At 37.1% G+C, this 20796-nt stretch overlaps 1 protein-coding gene across 3 annotated transcripts in view; it reads right to left on the bottom strand.

Moving 5' to 3' along the window:
* pcsk5b (proprotein convertase subtilisin/kexin type 5b) overlaps window positions 1-20796 on the bottom strand; it is a 65362-nt gene that overhangs the window by 2357 nt on the left and 42209 nt on the right. Inside the window, exons 16-24 of one of the 3 annotated variants that reach the window (XM_036213534.1) lie at window positions 17803-17996; window positions 16416-16500; window positions 14487-14590; window positions 14247-14385; window positions 12311-12426; window positions 4988-5090; window positions 4537-4673; window positions 3425-3625; window positions 1692-1760 (exon numbers count right to left, since the gene is read on the bottom strand). In XM_036213534.1, coding sequence (XP_036069427.1) covers window positions 1692-1760; window positions 3425-3625; window positions 4537-4673; window positions 4988-5090; window positions 12311-12426; window positions 14247-14385; window positions 14487-14590; window positions 16416-16500; window positions 17803-17996 — 1148 coding nt within the window. Of the gene's footprint in view, window positions 1-1691; window positions 1761-3424; window positions 3626-4536; window positions 4674-4987; window positions 5091-8790; window positions 10120-12310; window positions 12427-14246; window positions 14386-14486; window positions 14591-16415; window positions 16501-17802; window positions 17997-20796 lie in introns of those variants that run through there. The other 2 variants (XM_024275268.2, XM_024275267.2) reach the window with 2 other exon arrangements.

The following is a 20796-nucleotide window of genomic DNA, read 5'->3' on the forward strand; positions in this document are numbered from 1 at the left end:
ATATTAACCGTGCAGCCTGGAGCAGGGGGGGTTTCAGCTGGCGTACACATCCTGAAGTGTTCACTTGTGGAATGTGCAAATACTTATGCACTTATGGTGAACATGTGACCACAAGTTAGACACTATTCCAGCACTTACTGGACACACGATCACTCTTTAAAGTGATTCAGACTCATTCAAAGCTAAAAACTTCTAACGATCAGATCAGACCACATGAAAATGGTGTTTTTAACATGTTCTTGTGGCATTTTTCTCAAGAAAATGTCTTTATTGAAATCGTAAATCAGGAGCCGACGAAAAAGTTGAGCTGAAAGCTCCCTTCTCCGCTCCATTCTGATGCATCCACTTGTAGACAAATAGATCCATGTGCATCTTCATTTTCCTCATCTGAGCTGGAATCTGGCTCCAAACTGTACAGATATTGTTTGCCATTTTGGCTGCTCTGATAGTGTTATGTGAGGGGCTGCAAGCTAGCGGAAGAAAGTACAATCAAAGGGGTTATGGGAAGTCAGGGCAGGCTCACTTCCAACAGCAACTCAGAGGAAAATGCAGAAACTACAGTATGTCCTATAGAAAACAACAGGCTAAAAATAGCATAATCATAGTTAAAAGGCCTCTTTTACAATAGATCAAAAGTATATTTAGCGTGACTTCTGAGTTACTCATCCCCCTAACGGTTTGAAAACATTCACATACAGCTGCTTCATTTCGTGTACATCCTACAACTTCACCGGAAGGCTGAGGCACCACCTTTCCAGGACTCCTCCTTTTTCTGTTTTAAGGATAGTGGCTTCGCCTCACACGTCTCCCGCGGGCGATCGCCCAGGTGGAAACCTGAAAGACCCAGAGACTGCTCCTGCCTCACAGACGAGGGCGTTGTCATCCCGGAATAGAGCCCTCTAATCAGGATGCAGATGATCCCTCACTGAACAAAGCGGATCACTTTGATCAACTTTGGGGATTCTGACCTTCACAGAGCAGCTGGATTGCCTCACTCTAGGGGTCAAAACAACCCATCTGTCTCTGTTCTGCAGTAATTCCTCCACAAACACAAAATCGCACCAATTAAAGTGTAAAAGTTGGAAACAATCAGTTCTCTTTCATCAAGCAAATTTACCAGCAGTGAGGATTTCGAGGCCACACAAAACATGAACTAATCCAGTAATTTCCAAATCTCTAGCCAGTGATTATAAATGGTGGTTTGCTGGGAAGATTAAGAGGCATAAAACTTGTGCTCAGTTAAAAGATGGGCTGAATTAATTTTGAAAGGACCCGAAAGAGGCTCCAGAATTTTTATCACAGGCTGCCAGGCTGGGGGATAAGATCTCATTCAACTCCACTTCAACACAAAACGCACATTTAATGCTCTGGAGGCTGAAATCAATCGACTGGGAGCAAATGCAAAGTTTCAACATTTGGTGGCACTTTTGCTCAGATATAAACGTCTATGCATGTCTGTGTGAAGTCAGTATGTTAAATGATATAACAGCCCGTCTTCCACAGCTCATAGCTGGAATATCATCACCTTTTGTGGTGTCCAAAATTCAATGTATTAAAAAAAAAGAATCTGAAATTTTGTGGTTTTAAAAAAAATCTAGTCATTTTTGAGTTTTTCTGATATATTAAAGGATAAGCAGCTGCCTCTTTCTTTGACATGAGATATTAGCTGTAAAAAAATGGCGTCTACTTACTGAGTTTACATTTCTCACAGCCATCATCGCAGGGAAAACACGCCTCACTCTCCTCATCTGAAGCTTCTCCTAATAAAAGACAAAGTTTTGTGTGAGTGAAATAAAATAAATGGCAAAATTAAAAAAAGTTTTATAATCTATTTTACTGGAGGTGAAAATAAAAACTCCACATCATTAAATGTAAACAAATAAATCCTCCTTAAACATCATAAGTTGATTGCTGATGTCCATAACTCCATCCTGCCGTTATAATTAGGCTCAGTGTGATTAATTATAATTTGGAGAGATGTGAGGAGAAGAGAGAAGCACAAATGAATAACAAATATCTGCACCACGGGTTTCCAGCGGTCTGCGGGGCATGTCGACACAAGCCTGCCTGCCACTAGAAAGGAATATTCGGTTTCACTCATCATTCTCAACACTTTAGGTCCAAACATGCTCACACGCTTTACATGTTTATAGCTGGATGTCAACTCCACTTCACATCGAGATTATCATACAGAATAAAATTGTCCAAACTTTCAGTTCTACTAAAAAATAAACAAATATTTTAATTTTCTGTTATTTATTTAAATAAATAAATAAAAGTAGCTTGCTAAACATGACACCATGTGTGCACTCTGTTCTTCATGTGTTTTATCATTTTTTGTCATATTAAAAGTTTTGTTTTTTTTGCCTGAAGTGTTTTTTTTTCCTCTTATCTAAGCAACATCCAGATTTTAAAGTTCTGCTTAGTCCACACACACATTAACCAAAAGTTTGCTTTTTTTAAAGTCTGTAAACCACATTTATATCTGACTGTCATCATAAAAAAATGCAGAAAATGCCGTTCAAGTCTGCTGAGAGTTTTCTTTAGTGATGATTCCGAGAACATTAAAAAAACGTGCTTATTTCAGCATTATGATTGTATGATTGTCGTATCATTAAATATGTGCTTATTCTACAGGTTGAGAAAATTTAAACGGTGAACAAATCTTTTATTTTCTCAAAAATCTGAAATTTCTGTGGGAGTCAGAGTGCAGAGTTGAGCAGAAATGGTCACCAGTTTTGACTCATTCTTTGGTAACACTCAGTTTATCTTGTGTTTTAGCAAGACAGCAGTTTTGACATTAATAACAGAAGCAGGATTTACCGTATCTGGGTTTTTTTGTTTATTTATTCACAAGTAGACAAAAAAATGTTGAAATAAGCTTTTTTATTTTTATCCTGTTTAAGCGTTTTATTTAACCAGAAAATGTTAGTGTAGATTCAAATACAATCTTATAAATCCTTATTATGAATACTAATTAAACAAATAAGAAAAATCTGGGTTTTTTTTGTATTTTTGTTTTGTTTCAGAAAACCTGACCTGTAAAATGCTGTATAATGTTACATGTGTGATGTTATTTGATAAGTTAAAACTCAATAAAAACTTGAGTTGAAAAAAAATAAAAAAATCTATGTAAAACCGATTCTAAAACAGCAAAAAAATGAATTGAATTTTCATAGAGAAATGACTTTGATCACATCTTAAAGATGTTTTTAAATGTTACAATCAGCTTTCAGAAACACATTTTTGTTACAAAGTGAGCATTTCCAGAGCATTTGTCCACACACACTAAATTTTAAAATATTTTTTTAATGCTAACATCCTATTATTTGTGTGGAATCAACCAAATAAAAATATTTTTTTTTCACAGTTGTCTGCAAATGTCTGTGTAGTGGTTGATGTTTTGTTGAGCAGCATCTCTCACCTGTGCTGCACTCCAGCTGAAAACAGTGGTCATGTCTGAGCTTGTGTCCCGGACTGCACTGTAAGCAGTGATCTGCTGCAGCGCAGACGCTGCAGTCTGCAGGACAGGGGTCACAGCGCATCCTTGCAGACTGAAAGAAGCCTCCGGGACACACTTCCCGACACTGATTCTGAAATAGGTACCTGGTAACACCAAACCTGTCTAGGTGGAGACACAAGTAAACAAAAAAGTGTTTTGATGCACAGCACAGGTATGTAGACAGGGAGCGGTTATGTCTGGATGATATACTGCAGGATCATCTGATGCAATCACTCTGCAAAGTGCTGATACAGATAGAATATCCATTTATGATAAAGACACCTAAACATGTCTGTGTGACTAAACATGTATTTTCTGCTCAGTGTATAGTGTCTGCATGCACATGCATGGGTGTGTGAGAGTCTGGCTTGTTATGAGAAAGTAACAGCCCAGTTAGAGACACATAGAAAGTTGTTAAGTCTCAGACAAACCTGCAATTAAATTCCACCACATTTAGAATTACGGTACGATAAGCAATTTAGAAAGTGTGTGTGAACGCAAAGGTGTCTGTGAAAGAGAAATCTGGTGTTCATTTTCTCTTGGCTGTCTGGGACCTCCATGCATGTGTGCAGATAGGTGTGTAACAGTATCTCCCTTGTGTAAATACTCTCATCCTGAGAGCCACAATACTGTCTGCAACAGTTTGATAAATGCCGTTTTTCCTAACACTATCAGCCTGATGTTTCTTCAGCTGTGACCCCTTAATGATGTCAGAGTTTTATATTAATAATTGAAAAATGACTCTTATTAACTTTAGATGACCCGTATAACCCCACTAAAGGATTTTTTTCCTTCTTTTTTTAAATAAAACATTTAAACGGACACAAACTTTAAACATATGAATGAGAAAATACTTCTAATCTAAAGACAAAACTTAGATTAAAGTTTTGAAAGATTTGATTGAAGTCAATTTACTTTTTAAAAACTTCAAAAGCAAGATTTTACAAATCTGTGCATCACTCTCTACAAACTTAATTTTACTCAAATAGAAATGCATTACATTTGATTGGTGACTCTAAAGAGGAGTGGTGTACCTGTGTCACAGCTGGTGCACATGTCCGGTCCGTCATCAGAGCACGCCTGGCAGGTGTGATGGCAGAGGTTACATACGCCCTCTTTGGGGTAGCGACCCATCTGGCAGTGGATCACACACTGTCCTTCCTCATATAACCTGTGTGTGGTGCAATTCACAGTTAATCTGCCTCATCTAAGTACATGTACGTTTTTAAATGCTCAGCTTTAACTTAGCAAAGGTACATTTCTTTAAGCTTCCTTAGTTACTATAAAGATATTTAAAGCACCATTTAGAAAATGTGAAAAATGTGGAATCTTTAACCCTTTAACTGCCACATTTTGAAAACATATTTTTTTAAAAAAATGTATTACTCACTCAAGAAAATAAGAACATTTTTTTTTGTCTTGGTTGGGTTTTTGAAGAAAAACGTTTTGTTTTTTTGTTGGGGTTTTAATGTGAAGAGTAGTCACCTTGTCGAGGGGCAGCTGGTGCAGTCCTCCCTCTCTGGACCCGTGCACCGCTCACAGGTAATGTCACACAAATGGCATTCCCCGTGTTTACTCATGTACTGTCCTGCACAGAAAGCCACACCGTTACATCACACGTTCTGCATCAACTTAATGTTGTACTGTTTCAATCTGAATTTTTTTTTCATCTTTTTGCATATTTTTGACTACCTTGAGATATGAATTAAGTAATCCAAGACCCTCGTCAGTTAGACTATTAGCTACTAGTGGCCTGAGTCAGATGTTTGTTTGTTTTTTTTTGGTTGATGAGAAGCTGGAAACACAATTTCTTCTCTAAGATATGATTGGACTCCCACATATTTAATCTTTACTTTTTCATTTTTATAGATTTAGCCAAAAATGAAAAAAAAAATCCAAGAGCATGACTGAACAAAAAATTTCTGATGCATTTCTGGTTTCCTCTCATAGTAATAATAATAATAATAATAATTGTTCGATTGCAAACAAAGTTTTGGATGAAGGCGATCTTGCAAATAAGGATTGTGTACTGGGGATTTGCTGCATCATAGGAAATCGGAATAGGTTTTTATTTCTGCAAGAATCTGATTCTTTAAAGGAGGGACGGATGCATATCAGAACAAAAACACCCGATATGGATCCAAATGTTTAGCAGTTCAAACTTCCAACAGTTACTGCTTCTACAATCATTTTATATACAATATTTTTGACATTTTTGTGTTTTTTCCCCCAGAAAAGCAGTTTGGCTAACTTCACCTGGTTACCCCTAATGCATTGGGAGGGCTAGGGTTCTTTTTAGACTTTAAATAGAGAGCAAATATTCTAATCCTTCAGATTAAAACCTTCAGAGGCGCCTATGGGATGCAAATACCTCTAATGGCCAGCATTTGTGGCTGTGATTGCTGCAACAGCTGGTCTCTGGAGGAGAAACTAATTAGAGCAGAAATGCATCAGGTTCATCTTGCATCCTTCCTCTAGCGCGCTGCCACATCATCCACTGCTGAGAATGTGCGTAGGCTTCAGAAACTGGAAACTCGGTTCTTGGTGCCAGGAACCACAACACCTGGCAGAGTCATTGTTAGGTCACTCTAATGATCAAAAACATCCATTCCAGGTAGAAACGATATAAAGCTTCATTCCACACTATAGTTAAAAAAAATAATTTGCCGTTTGCGATGAGTAAACTCTCAAATCTTGTTAGGAAATCATTCGAATTGGAATTAAAATCTGCATCCTCACACCTGATGTCTGTGATGAGTAATAGTGATGATGCTGTTGGAAACAATGACAGGCTCCTGTTTGAGCATAAGGACGGAGTGTTTGTGTGCATCCTGTAAGGCAGCAGTGAGGTTGTCGGTGCAATCAGGCTTTCAATGAAAAGCTCAGTTGTTCCTTTGGAGCGACTAAAGAGCTCCTTTGTGTGCAAACACAACAGGCTGGTGATTCCCATTCAGCAGAGCTCTGCTGAAACCATTCAAACAGCCCCCAAATAAACACACACACACTGCCTCTCTGTCTTACTCGTTTCCCCTTCACTTATTTTAACAAACAAATGTAGGGAGAAATACTCAGGGGACGCAGCATCACATAACTCCGCTCAGCAGAAACAGACACGGTGGACTCCTGAATGCCAGATGTGAACGGAACAGAGACGAGACCAAAGACAGATTGTCACTCTGACAAAAAAAAAAGAAAGCATTCTCTCTATTGTGGAGCAGTGCAGCCTGTTATCACAGAGATTCAAAACACTTAAGAACCTTTTCCCTCCGACACTTGGAAAAAAAAAACATTAAATCCCTTGATGGTTATAATAAGAATCCTGCTTTTTTAGGCTTTTAAATATCAAAATTTTGATTTACAGCATGTGGATTGTAAAAAATTTACAGCATATGTCATTAAAATGTTACAGATTCCTTGTTGGCTGGAAACAACTTGAACTTGGAAGAATTCCTCACATTTATTTCTGCATTTTTGAGAGAGAAAAATCAATAATAACATAAAATAAACTTGCCAAGAACTACTACAGAAGCAGTCTTGCATGCTCTCTAAACTTTAATCTGAATGCTTTTTAATTTTTTCATCAGAGGTAAATGAAATCGTTTTGTTCAGAGACAATTCTCTGATGACCCAGCTTCCAAACTTCCCAGTTATTGTATGATGCTGCAAACGACCCCTTTTGAACTATTATAGCCAGTTCTAAACCTCCATAAATATTATATATAGTAATCAAGGGTGTCTAAAGCACTAATAATCTTCTTAATGTTCATCCTGTATTACAACAACAAAAAACTAGAGTAAAAAATTGGCTAATTTACAACAATAATATCTTGGATAAGCAAATAAAACAAACAATCCGGTACCAGATAAATAGACCTGATTTTATTTGACTGTTTCTGTGAACAGCAGAAATTCCCCTCACTGCTGCAGGAAAACGACATGCTGATAAACTGAAAGTTTCTATGGTGAAGAACTCCGACATTCACTCTCATCCAATCCCTCTCATGAATGCAAACTAGTTTAGAAAGTGAAGCTTGCATCTATAATGAGGCAACAACAACTAGCACTGCTGATCTGGTTTTATCCACTGCCTACTTGTCATTGAGCACACATACTGTATCTCTCTTTTAGTGCTCTGCCCGGGGCCTGTGAAACTTTTATCTAATCAGCGCAATCAAGTGTTGGAAAACGCCTGAATTTGTAAACGTTAACTCAATAGAGGAGGCCCGAACATATGTAGAGATGGGGAATGTACCACGCGAAAAATGCAAATGGGGGGAATTATTCTCATCAGGACAATGCAAATAGGATTAATGAGAATTGAAGCGACAAAAACAGATTAAACATTTTAATAAGAACGTTTAAAAAAAAATTTAAAAACTAGGACTTTGAGTAACATTAATAATGTATTGTCACAGAAATGTCACAAGTACACAATAAAAACATATTTTTATGCAAAGGGTTGTGTGTGTTCTATCACACATCTTTAAATAATGACCATGATTAAAGGTTTTGTTACGAAAAGGGGAACTTTTCTTTTCTTTATTACAAATCATCCAATACCATTAACATCTGACAGTACAACAATTTATTTAAAACTGGCTGTGAAACCTTACAGAGATTTTTTTGTGTACTTTTGTTTTTTATTAGCGTCATCAGGTAAAGTTCACAGACAGACAGAGAGCAGGTGTCTGAAGTCTTGGCCTTATCTCGCACAAATATGCTTTTTTTGGCTGAATATTTCTGATTCTATACCTGCTTCTGCAGCTGTCAGCCAACCTTCAGCTTGAACAAATACTTCATCAATAATGAGTGGAAAACAGAGATATTTGGGGCTGGATTTGTTGAAACTTTTCCCTGTTAAAGTTGCTTTTGTCTGCCTGTCAGTGACTTTTATCTGCAAATATAACACTAAATCTTGTTTAATTTTGAGTCAATTTTCTTGACAGAATACACAGTGAATTAACAGGTGACATTTTACTGAGATTGAATACCTTTTTTTGGTAAATAAATGAAAATATAGCACTTTTTTTAACTTGTATTAAGCAAAATTGAATTTCTAATAGAAATATGTATTGGCAGATTAATTTACATCTTTTAGCCTTTATTTCAAGCTCATTTCATACTGATTTATTACATATTCATTAAAAAAAGGCAATTTGCCTCTTTAATGTCACCAGTTAGTTCACTGTGATGGACAAAAACTAATATTTGGAGTTTTTGCAGAACCCTTTTGGTGCAGTCCGTGTCCCTCAGTGGACGTGCATTGTTATAATGGAATGACGAGAGGAGAAAACTTCTAAAACTATTTTATTTCAGGACAGTAACATGTAGGGATGCACCGATACAGCTAAAATATCATCGACTGGACAAAGAAGTTTCCCTTCAGTGGCGTTACAATGGCATGTGGAAAAAAGTTTTAGATGCTTTGAGATCGAGTCGTTTTCTTGTTCAACAAAATGAAAAAAAAAATACCCCAGAAAATCCTTAAATCACTGTGATGGATGGCAACAGAACAGAATTTCAGGCTAAAGGTTTCTTTCTTCAGTGTGAAAAGTTGGCATCGGTACATCCCTAGTACCGCGAACTCATCATAATTTACTGCAGAGTTTCCCTCCTGGCAGAAAGCTCTGGAAGGAATGACTTTCGACTGGGTTTGTCATAGCTTTTCAAATAATCAATGCTGTCTGGGCTTACATCAAGAATAAATGGCATTCTCCTAGAAACAGCAATAAAGACAAACACACATTATTCAAGGGGCGGGTTTCTTCTGTTTTAGTAAATAAAATCCGGTGTTTCTTTACATTTTCGCCGTACAGTAACACCATAAAATCAGATTTTGCGTTTCTGCCATCATGTTTATAGGTGTGTGTGAAAAATTTGTATGTGTGGCATACAGAAAGTGTGGATTTATCTTCTCCCCCTCAACAGCCCAGACATGCATTATATTCACATTACTAAGTGTGCATTTTTTTCTTTTATATTTACAGGCAGAAAATCATGGCCTTTCCTACTGCAAGTTCACTTTCCATTTTTTTTTATTGTTAACACTGGAAAGAAAGGAGGAAGAGGAGCCAAAACAATCAAAAAGAAAAATAATTTGCACAGAATTCACAGGCTGAGTGGCTCATGTTTTTTATGCTGTTTTTAGCTGTGCCTCGTACACTGGCAAGAAAAAAAGAACGCTCAATTATTTTGGCATCGATGCTTTGGTCACAGAATACCAACACTTTTATTCTTTTTGTTTGTTTTGTTTTCATTTCTTCTTGAAGCAAGTCCCAGTCGTTTTTGCATCCTGACCACATGCGTCCCGGTACAGAAAAAAGGTAGGTTTGTTGTAGTCCTGTCATCGCACCTCCGATGCAGTCCTTGTAAAGAGGCACAGATTCTCTTATAAATTATGTGACTGTGAATGCGTGGGCAGAGGCTTTGAGAGGGCGGGGTGCCCCCCGTGTGCCCCACACCCCACCTCGGACTCCCTTTTCGCCCGGTGTCAGCGTCCCGTCAACCCTTTTGCGAGCACGTTCTGCAGCACAGCTGCTGCAGCACTCTCCTCTGGCAAAGATTGTTCTTTTTAACAAGGACGCAGAAGCTGCCTTCCGCCCAAGATTCTTCATTTGCTTTCCACAGAGCAGGAAGAAGAGACATAGGTAGTGTTTAGACAAGGGGAGGGGGGTCCACACAGGAACACACACCAAACAGTCGAATAACAAGCAGAGCCACATGATTGGTCAGGAGAGGGTTCAGGTGGAAGGAAGAGTTTGGTTCATCCAAACACAGGCGATGGTCACGGAGGTGGAAAATAGTCCGGAGGAGTGATTGGATCCATGTCAGGAGAAAAAAGGAAAATGGATTCAGGAGAAACACAGACAGAAAAGGGAAAAAAAAAGTCACACAATTAGTGAACTGAAGATTTTCTGATATTTACAACATCATTTTGCATTAAAAAAACAAATGAATAGTGAATCGGCAGTCTGTGATCAAACTCTGATATTATTTTGGATTTTTTTGTAACAATTACAGACTGAGGATGCACTAAAGCAGTCATTTTCACAAAAAAAGTTACACATGGACATTAATCTTGCAAATATTCATCTAAAAACAAGAGCTTGAACTTTAAGTTCTGAGTTACTAATGCGACGATCACAAATACAGCTGCCACAGCGCAATGAGGAGGCATGAACGTGGAGGGCGGCAGTCAGGCGAGCATCGGGGATGACGCCATTACAAAGAGAAGTATCGCCGGCTGGCAGCAGCTGTGATTGGACGATGTGTAAATGTCTCCGAACGGCAGCCATTCATATCAAGTGCCACCAGACGCTCAGTAGCCTGGAGGTTATAAAACGCAGGCCATTCTGCCTCAATCGTCATTTGCAAATCAGATTTGGATTTTTTTTTTTCTGTTACTTTGAAAGGATAAATAATGAAAATAAAATTGTTTTTTTTAAAGAAAATCTCATGTGTAATCTGAGGATTTTTCCATCTTTTCTTGAATTCTTAAAGCACAATAATATAACATTTTACATGGGGTTCCCAAACTTTTGATCCCTACTCTATAATTTTGTCAGGTTACAAAAGTAAGAATTTTTAGACAACATGCCTCCCAAGAAATCCTAATGTTCTGTCTTCTTCGTATTCTTCTCAGTATCAACTGCAATTTGTCAATATGGAGGTCTCAGAGTCATTGTGGTGCTATCAATCCCACATCAATCCCATCTCCCCATTTGGATCCACGCTGGACAGGATCTCAGATTGACGTCTGTTCTTCGTCAGGCCCATGACAACAGCCCTCACCGTCCGACTTCTAACGGGTGGCAGCACAGGGGCTGGAGGGCGGCAGTCTGAATTGGCCAATCATCAGACAGTTTTGGGGACCATGGAGACCCTCCTATCAGTCAATTATCATTCTGCTGCCTTCCTGCCACTCCGCAACCTTAAAAAGTGCCCGAGCGGATACTGACCTATGCCAAAAAATCGTCTGGTTGCTGTAAATTTTTTACTTTTCTTAAAACCTCCATGGCCGCTGCAAATGTGACTGCCGCCTCATGATCACAAACTTGCATTTAGGTCACAGCGCTGTGGCATTTTGGGATTTGTGACCATCAAAATAAAAGCAGTTTGAAGCTAAACGATTTGTGTAAACTCATGCACATTCTTTTTCCAAACAAGCACATGCAGCAGAGTGAGTTAGTGTAAAGCAGGAGAAATCAGGAAAATTGATTTAGGGAAAAAAAAATGAAAGGACAAGAAGGAGGTGTTATCAAGAAGAATCTCAGCCAATGCAAAGTGTTTAGACACTATAAAAATAAAAAAACGAACAATTAGGGGAAGTAGTGGCTTTATGTTAGTATAAAAGGGCAAGAATGTGCAAGTGTGTTTTCCCAAAGGAATTTACTTGAGTAACACGCAGAATGTGAATAAGTGAGATTAGAAAAACAAAACTAAAAGCAAGGACAGAATGCCTCCCTGCTTTGAAGCTGCAGTTTCATTCAAGCTGTTAGTACGAAGACTCAACCAAAATAATAAATAAGAAAAGATAATAAATATTCCTTGTGCATTTATTTTTGTCACTTAGGGGATTTAGTATTAGACGTTTATTATATGAACTAGTTGAGCAATTTGTATGATTTTCTACAGATTTAGAAAGCCAGAATCATTTAGCCATCAACTTTTATGGAACTTCATAACTAATCTTTATTTTTCTTTTTAAAGTCAAACTTGAAAATGTTGAGCAGATCAATCCTAAATATGCTGTCTCTCCAAAAGGCGAGGACAAAATGCATATAATAAATGAGAAATCTGACAACTCACCATCTTTGCAGATGGTGCTGACCACACAGGCTCCCGCCTCCAGATTGTAACCACTGACGCAGGTACTGCAGTTTCGTTCACCGGGCCCCGAGCACTCATAACAGCTATTGTCGCACCTGTCCAAGGTGACACGAAGATCACAAATGAATCATGGATGCATTCAAAGACAAGAAGATCACAAATGAATCACGGATGCATTCAAAGACAAGATCTCCAAAACAAACATAAATTCAAACACAAAAAACATCAAAATCTGGAAGATAGATCTTTTATATTTTTAAGAATTGATATCTAAGCTTTGAAGTAAAGGAATACTTATCCTTTATTTGTACTTAACAGTTTATTCTTGTGTAATTTGCAAAAAAGGAAGAAGATTTCAGCAATTATAAATTCCAAATAAAAACACCTGGCTTAAAATAAACATAAGCCAACACTTTCATGCCTGTAAAACTATTTTCTCCCAAAAATCAGCTTTTAATCTGCTTTATTCAAGGTTTCCCTCTAAAAATTCTCCCGGGTCACTGAATGCATCATTAGTAACTAAAATATTTTGCAACAATAAAACAGTGAGGATATAAGATTGTGTTTTTCTTTTTAGGGGCTTGTTCTTAAAAACAAAGAAAAAAAGTAGAAATAGATAAACAGTTGGGTTCAAGCCTAAATAAGGGTCAAATGGAGCATATAAATAATTCAAGGTGGAAGAGTGAGGAAGGAGAGAGGAATGAAACAGATAAGAGAGGCAGACCAGATGTCTGAGGAGTTTCACAGTGAAAGAAGACAAACTAGTCATCAAGTCTCCAAACATGTTATCACTGTTATGTTTTCTCTTCCTCTCGTTCTCCTTACTCAGGTTAACAGGAGCGCAGAGTGACGCAGCCCAACTGTCTGTGGGAAAAGTTCAACCTTCACGAGGACTCTGAACCACGTCCGTGTGTCAAAGTTTGCGTCATTTACATAAAATTCTAGCAAGACTTTTTTGTTTTTTTAATTATGCTCATGGTAACCACCTATTAGGCTCCTATTTTAATTACAAGACTATTCAAATTCTGTTTTCCAGTCAGAATTCTGTCTTGGAAAAGTCCAACGTGGGAAACATTCATTTAGTCGAGATTGTGGGATCAGTAGCAGAATGATGAACGCTAACTAGTTTAACTCACCAATGTTGTCTAACTGATAGTATATATGAAGGAGGTCAGACTGGTGCTAAAATATTACTTTGGTCTTTTATATTCCAAACATGACAACACATTCAGCTGACATCTTGTTACTGAAAACAGCAGAAAGAAAATAGAAAAAATATGAAAATGTTATATATATATATATATATATATATATATGTCAAGTTTTTTTCCAGTGGTGTTTTAATTATGATTATGCAGTTTTCAAGCCAAAGTCAAAATGTGTTGGCCTCCTAATTACCCATCAGCCCTTTGTTTACATTCTCCCCTGCTAGCTTATAGCACCTCGCAAGGCAAAACTAGCAAAAAAAAAAAAGTATTAATTAAATAACGGCAAGAAATATCAGAGCTATCCACCCGTACAATTTTGAGGGAGATTCTAACTTAGACGAGTAAAATAAAGACATTAATGGATCTATTTGTCTGTAAGTGGATCCATGAGAATTGTAGCGGAGAAGGAGACTTTGGCCCGTCCATGGCAGTCGCTGCGTCACAAACCTGAGCTTTTTCAAACCGCTGGTTTTCATCTGATCCTGATCAAATGCGATTTGAATTAAGACTGAAAAAAATCAGTTTTAATCTTAAATTATTTTATATACGTCCTCCAGTATGAAAAAAGTGCTACAAAAACCCGATTCTCATTGGAGTGTGTCTTTAAAGAAAAAAACAACCTTAATTTTACGAATCAGGTGACTTGTTTAGCTCATAGTCCCTTTGCAGTGCACGTGTCAGAGGTGTTAGCTGGCGTACACACTCACTTCTTGCAGGACCTCTGTGGTTGCCCGTTATCTGAGCTCTGCTCAAACAGGTAGTAACCAGAACTGCAAGTCGACACACACCGCCAGTCCTCCAGTAAGTAGCCATCAGCACACTTGGTGCACGCCTCTACACCCGTGCCTGAAACACAGAAACATTGTGAATATGTTTAATCTTTCATTGGGATCAGAATTGTCTTGATAGATGTATTTTTGCAAATGAAGTTATTTTGACGTCCGAACCTGCGCAGGTGGCACAGGCTCGATGGCAGGGCTCGCATGTCCTCCTGTGGCCGTTGTAGTAAGAACCTGCATCACACGTCATCTGACACTTGTTTGCTTGAAGGCTGATGAGTGAAAAACACAAAACTGTTCATTAAAACTATTAGTGCATTAATAGCAAAAACATTTCTAATCCAAGAGTAACAGTCTATTCATCTGACACCTATGTGCTGTTTTGACATTAGAGACGTGATTTCGGAGGTGCCAGATGTGCGGATGAGAGTCAGGAGGTTGTAGTCGGTTTTTTGAAGTCACAGCAAGGGCAGGTTGGTGAGCTCACTGCTCTGAGCTGAGAAACAGCTGTCCTGCGTTACTGAACGCTTCCCAGAAACGATCTGCTCCACTCTTCCTCTCTGGCTCCTAACGCAGCATTAATGCTGGACTAAATAATGAGAAGGGGATTGAACATATGAGCACGCACACCCGCATGTGCTATTGTGTTTTAATGTGACACCGAATGCACTCGCTGGAAATTAGCGCCCGAATATGTCAAGACTCAAATATTTTCAAACCTTTTAAAAGGGTTTCCTGCATTTCTACTCTCAGGTCAGACGTAGTGCAAACAAACTTTACTAACACTGAAGGTTTGAAGTATAAGCTTCATAAATGTCATTTTATTTAAACATTTGAAAAGCAGTGGGAGGATAAGTCTTTTAAAATGCCACATCTTGTTTTTGAGGGTTTCCTGCTGTTTAGAGTTAGGTAACAAACAAAGAGAAACAGACAAAAGAAAATACAAATTACGATACAAGTACATAACTAACACACACTGACTGAACATAACTGATGTTTAATATATATTATATATATAATATATATTATATTATAATATATATTACTAAGAAGGACGAAAAAGACATTCAAACTATTTAGGGTCATGGAAACAAAAACAAGCAGGTTTTAAATGTAGTAAAAATGAAGTCAAAGATGTAAAATAACAAACAAAAGTTGAAAGGTTTTTTTACTCTTTGGGAGAGCAAATGCAAAAAAAAAAAAGCTTGTTTTTCCTGAATTTCTGTCAAATTTGGGGACGTGAAAATTATTGGATCAGTATGACAGTGGTTGTAATCTTCAGAAGATCAGTGAACTGTTTGATAAATCAAAAATGTATTATATTGCAATATCAACCAATATTGCAACAGATGGCAGAAACCACAATAAATAGATACTTCAAGAATTGTTGTAGTGAATTGAAAATGTAATCGATGGCTTTTATTCATTTCATTACTGCAATATTGGTCACTAACAATGCAAATTTTCCTCATGTTGTGAAGCCTTGATCAGAGGTGTAAAGAAAACTTCTTCAGAAACATTTTAGCAAACATATTTTAACCCAAAACATGTTGAAATGTAGTAAATGGGAAATAACATGTAAAATAAATCAACCTTAAAATGCTTAGTTACTTAAACCATATGATAGAAATGATCCCACACCAAATTCTCCATGTGAAGACTGATGTCCCCGCCTTTTTTAAAAAAAATCTTATTTGCATAATAAAATTTGTCAGATTCCGTGGGGAGATCAGCTAAATGCAGTTGGGGTGAGTTTGAAACATCCCCCAATTTTTCAAAACGCATTTTCTTTGTGGATATAATTAAAAATGGCTTTCATTCTGATCATATATTAGCATCTGTAACATGCCATAAATGAAAAATTAAGAAAAATATGAGCCCTTTTTCCTTCTGCGACACTGATGATCAATAAACACATTAAGTGGAAGTCATCAACAGATCATTGGCTTGTTAAAGGCTAAAAAAAAGACATAACTAATGAGGGACACAGAATCCAAGTCGATACATCAAGACTGAAATCTGTCTTCACCAAACCCTCTAAACTCATCAATGCTTTGAGAACGAATCAGTGGCTCTTTGTTAAGATTGTTAGCTTACCTCGTTCCAGGTTTACACTCTGTGCAGATATTGGCAGCTGTACACTTCTTACAGTTCTCCTGGCATCTTCTACAAATGTTGGAAACTGGAAGAAACAAACACAGAAGCTGCTGGTTTACAGGGAGCTGAAGAGCACTTTAGCATTTACTGAAAAAAAAAAACGATGGCAGAGCAGAGCACAGCTAAACCAGAGTGGAAATCTTTTAAACTGCAGGAACCAATAGATCAGAAGAGCAGACGATGGACAAAAAAGTTCTTTGTTGTCCCACCTGACTACTAGTCTATTGTAAAATTTTTACTTGATATTGAAAATTTATATTGAAACCTTCACGACCACAAAATAGCTTCTTTAAAAATAGGAAATTATTGTTTTGTTCCTAATATTTGGATAAAAACTGATTTTTTTTTTACTCCTCAAGGCAACCTTCATTATGTGTAAATCCCCCTTTTAGGCCAACACTTCGTTCAATAGTTTAAAAAATAGTTGAATTAATGTCCTTTTTCATACTTACACACTAATTAAAAAACCTGTGTATTAAAAATGAATTAAAAACAGACAAAATGCTTTCAAGAGTTTGCCAGAAATCCTCTGTAATTCTCTTATTTTATAAAATTGGCAACAAAAAATGCGGTGGCTGAGGGCCAGACAACAACCAAAAAAAAAAAAAAGAACGGAAACGATCTATCCAGTACATCTTGACCTGTACAAATACTATAATACAACATGTACCATATGTGCTTCTCGGCTGCCAGAGTCTGTTCCAGCTCTGACACTAACTTGGCTGTGAATTTTATACACATAATTAAAAGATATACATAGTTGCTGCAGCTGAGTCCTAATCCGCTTTTACCCAGACTGGCATGCATTTAAAACCTCAGTCAGTCATAAGTACAAACATTCAATGTTTACTGTACGACTGTGTTTATTCTAAATCTGTGGAAACCTTAAAAAAAGATCAATTATCTTTCATGTAATCCAGAAACAATCCTGTAGATCTGTTTCATTTCAGGGTTGATTCACAAAAAAAGCAGCGTGCCAACTTTTCAGTCCTGTTCAAGTCAGCAAGTGCACAAAAATAAACAAATGGCTAGACGTTACATCAAGGATACAAAGACATCATTCTAAGAGGGGGAGTGAAGGCAGTTTTGCTTATTAATTTCTGTAGAGCAGGTGGCTGACAGATGTTTGCACAAATTCCCCCCTTTTTTTCCATTTATGGATGGCTTTCTTTATGCAGTTCAACTGAGTTTGAAGTAAGGAAAAAATGTTTGAAATAAAAAAAAAAGCTTACAAAAGACAGATGAATCAATTAGATTTTCAACATAATGAGTGTTTCCAACACATTTTTGATTAATTTCCTTTGTCAGCTTTGGCAGACGACCTCACCGTTATCGAGGTAGAAGCTGTCGGCGCAGTTGGCAACGCATGTGTTGGTGCCCTCGTTGAGGTGGAAACCAGGCCTGCATGAGGTGCACTGATCGCTGCGACTCCCAACACAAGTCTCGCACAAGGAGGAGCACTTTTTGCAACGCTTCCTGTCGTCACGGAAAAAGCCACTGGGACAGTCAGAGACGCACATCCTGGAGTGAGAATGACAGACAAAACCAAGGGGAATTAGTTAGAAGTGTCATAAAAACAAGATCAAAGTGTAAAAATGTTCCTCAAGTGGTAAATGAGTAAACCCACTAATACTTGATTACAAAGATCTGCTATAATTTAGCGTCAACTAGCTGAGAGGAGACATCCCTGTGGTGAAGATTAGCACCACTTTCACATGAAAAAAACATTTTTCGCAGCAGCATCTCCTGATAAATTCAACCTACAGATGCAGAGATAGAGACTAAAAAGCTGCGTGCACAAGTCAACATCTGCTAGTTAACTTGACACCCCCTCTATTGCCCCCAATCTCACCCAGAGACTCACTTTCCTTTCTAGGGTTATTTAACCTGAAAAATACTCTAGATCACAAAACTCCGTACACTCGTACGCTGTATCCTCCGCCGAGGAAGACATCCAGCATGACATGTGGCACACATCCACGTGAGAAAGCTACTCCGACACGCTTTTGTTCTGGAATTTCAACACCTGCTTTCTCTCCTATTTAGATGTAATCCAATAATTTGGAAAATAGATGACAGAAGCTTTCAACTAAACCAACAAAATAAGTCTGTTTGATCACTCTGACAGCTCAAACATACAAACTGTAAATTATTAAAGCTCCACAAACATATACAGGAAAAGTGATTGTGCTTTGAATAGAAATGGTGCTAAAAATGCAAACTCAATGACCAAGAGTTTTAATTGTTGTTTAAAAGTGATCCTTTACATTATTGTATTACTGTCTTGAAACATGACTCCTATGATAGTTTTACATTATTTTTCAGTTTAACACCTGCAGAAATAACACAAAGAATTAGTGAGTGTTCAGACTGGAAAAGTATGTTGGTCCAAACAGAGTCTGCTTAATTTGCTCCAGTCGAGTCCTGAACTTTGTGTTATTCAAACTGTCGTTTACCAGCAATCTGTTTCTAATTGAAGCCTGTTTAGTCACAAAACCATGTGACTAAAGAAATCTTCAGTCATTGGCCAGGATTTGGAAGGGCGGGGCAAGCAACAAGAGAAAGACTAAAGGAAGTCCTAAGCGTTGCAATCCTTGTCAGGATAGTTCACTTATTCAAACTTTCAATTTTGACCAATTTTGAATATCTGTATTAACGTATTCCTCCTCAGTTTACATCACGTGACAACCGGCTACTGCGGGCTTTTTGGTTTAGTTGTTCTTTACTTTATTTTGCTATACTATTTTATTTTACTTTATTTTGTTATTCTATTTTACTTATTTTGTATTTTACTCCATTTGTATGCTGTACGGACGCTGGTATCTGAATTTCCCTGAGGACTTCCAAAGGGATTAATAAAGTATTTTCTAGTCTATTCTTCTCCAAGAACAGACTATTTTCAGCTCAGAAACTAACAAAGACGACCCCAAAAGATGGAGTTCCTGGTCCAAGACCAAGATTTTCAGACTGAAAATTTGTTTTGAATTATCAGGGGAAACATGTCCAGTTTGAATACACCCTTTGATAAAGGGCTATATGGTGTAATAATTACCACTAATATGTGTTTTTTTTTTTTTTTTTGGGGAAAACCAAAAAAAAGAAAAAAAATAATAATTTCAGGGCAAACTGTAAATTTGCACAAAAAACAACTAAGATTAGCATTACTACAATTACTCAAAAACAGCAGGACTGACAAATGTTGCTTCTAGACTAAACACATCTATGAGTATGGAAACGTACTGCATTTAATTGAAACAAATAAAACAAAAAAATTGAGGATCTTTGTTCTAAATTTTTTTTCTGTTTTCAAAAAATCTAAAAACGTGTGATCTAGGTTCAAATTTTTTAGGGTTACATAAAAATAAAAAAACATGTGATGTAGATTCTATTATTATGGATAATATGAAAGATTTCTAAAAGGTGTGATTTATGCTCTCATTTTTCTCAGGTTAAAAAAACAATGATTTTCATTGACGTTTTTTTGTATTTTAAATGTATTTGATATAATGGGCGCACATTTTTTTCAGACCACTGCATATAAATATATCTCATTAAAGAATAACAAAGAAAGTGCCACTAACCTCACACTTGACAACTACATTGTGAAAATGGACAGACTAAATATAAATTTGGCACAGGGCTATTTCCACCAACATTTTGTTAAACTTAATATCATTTAAATTCGGTTGAAAAATAATTCAATAATCTATAGAAAAATATGTTCAGTTAGTATTTTCAAGGCTGATATCCAACTGATTACACCAATTGTGTATAACTATAATGATAAAAGCCACATCAAGGAAAGTTTGTGAATTCTAATTCATTTATATTTAATTATTGAAAAGATCCATCTGCCATTTCCCTCTGAATAACTGATCAGAAGCCAAATGAAGTCACAACGGTTATGTGAATTTCCACACAGTGATGTGAATGCGAAAGTTCAGTTGGTGTTGATGGGGTTGTGTTATTAGGTTCAACAGAGTAATTCTGTTGTTAGAAACAACACAGGAAATCAGATCATTTGGGGGGAAATTGGATTTCGGATTTGAGCCAAAAACTTCTATAAGAGGCTAAAATAAACTTGGAAAAAAATGGGTCTTCAGTCAATTTACAAAGACACTAAGCTAACCAAAAATATTAAACAATGTAATATAAATATATATTTAATAAGTTACCAACTTAAAATGAGAAACTAGAAGCAAAGAGTTTTTTGGGACCCTCTAATCTAAGACAGCCACATGTAAAAACCCTTTTGGTAGGTGCAGACCATCACGTGTAAGGTTGTAATTAACAGAACATTACACCCGACTACCCGACTACC

The sequence above is a fragment of the Oryzias melastigma genome, linkage group LG9 (assembly GCF_002922805.2).
Source record: "Oryzias melastigma strain HK-1 linkage group LG9, ASM292280v2, whole genome shotgun sequence".
Taxonomy (NCBI): domain Eukaryota; kingdom Metazoa; phylum Chordata; class Actinopteri; order Beloniformes; family Adrianichthyidae; genus Oryzias; species Oryzias melastigma.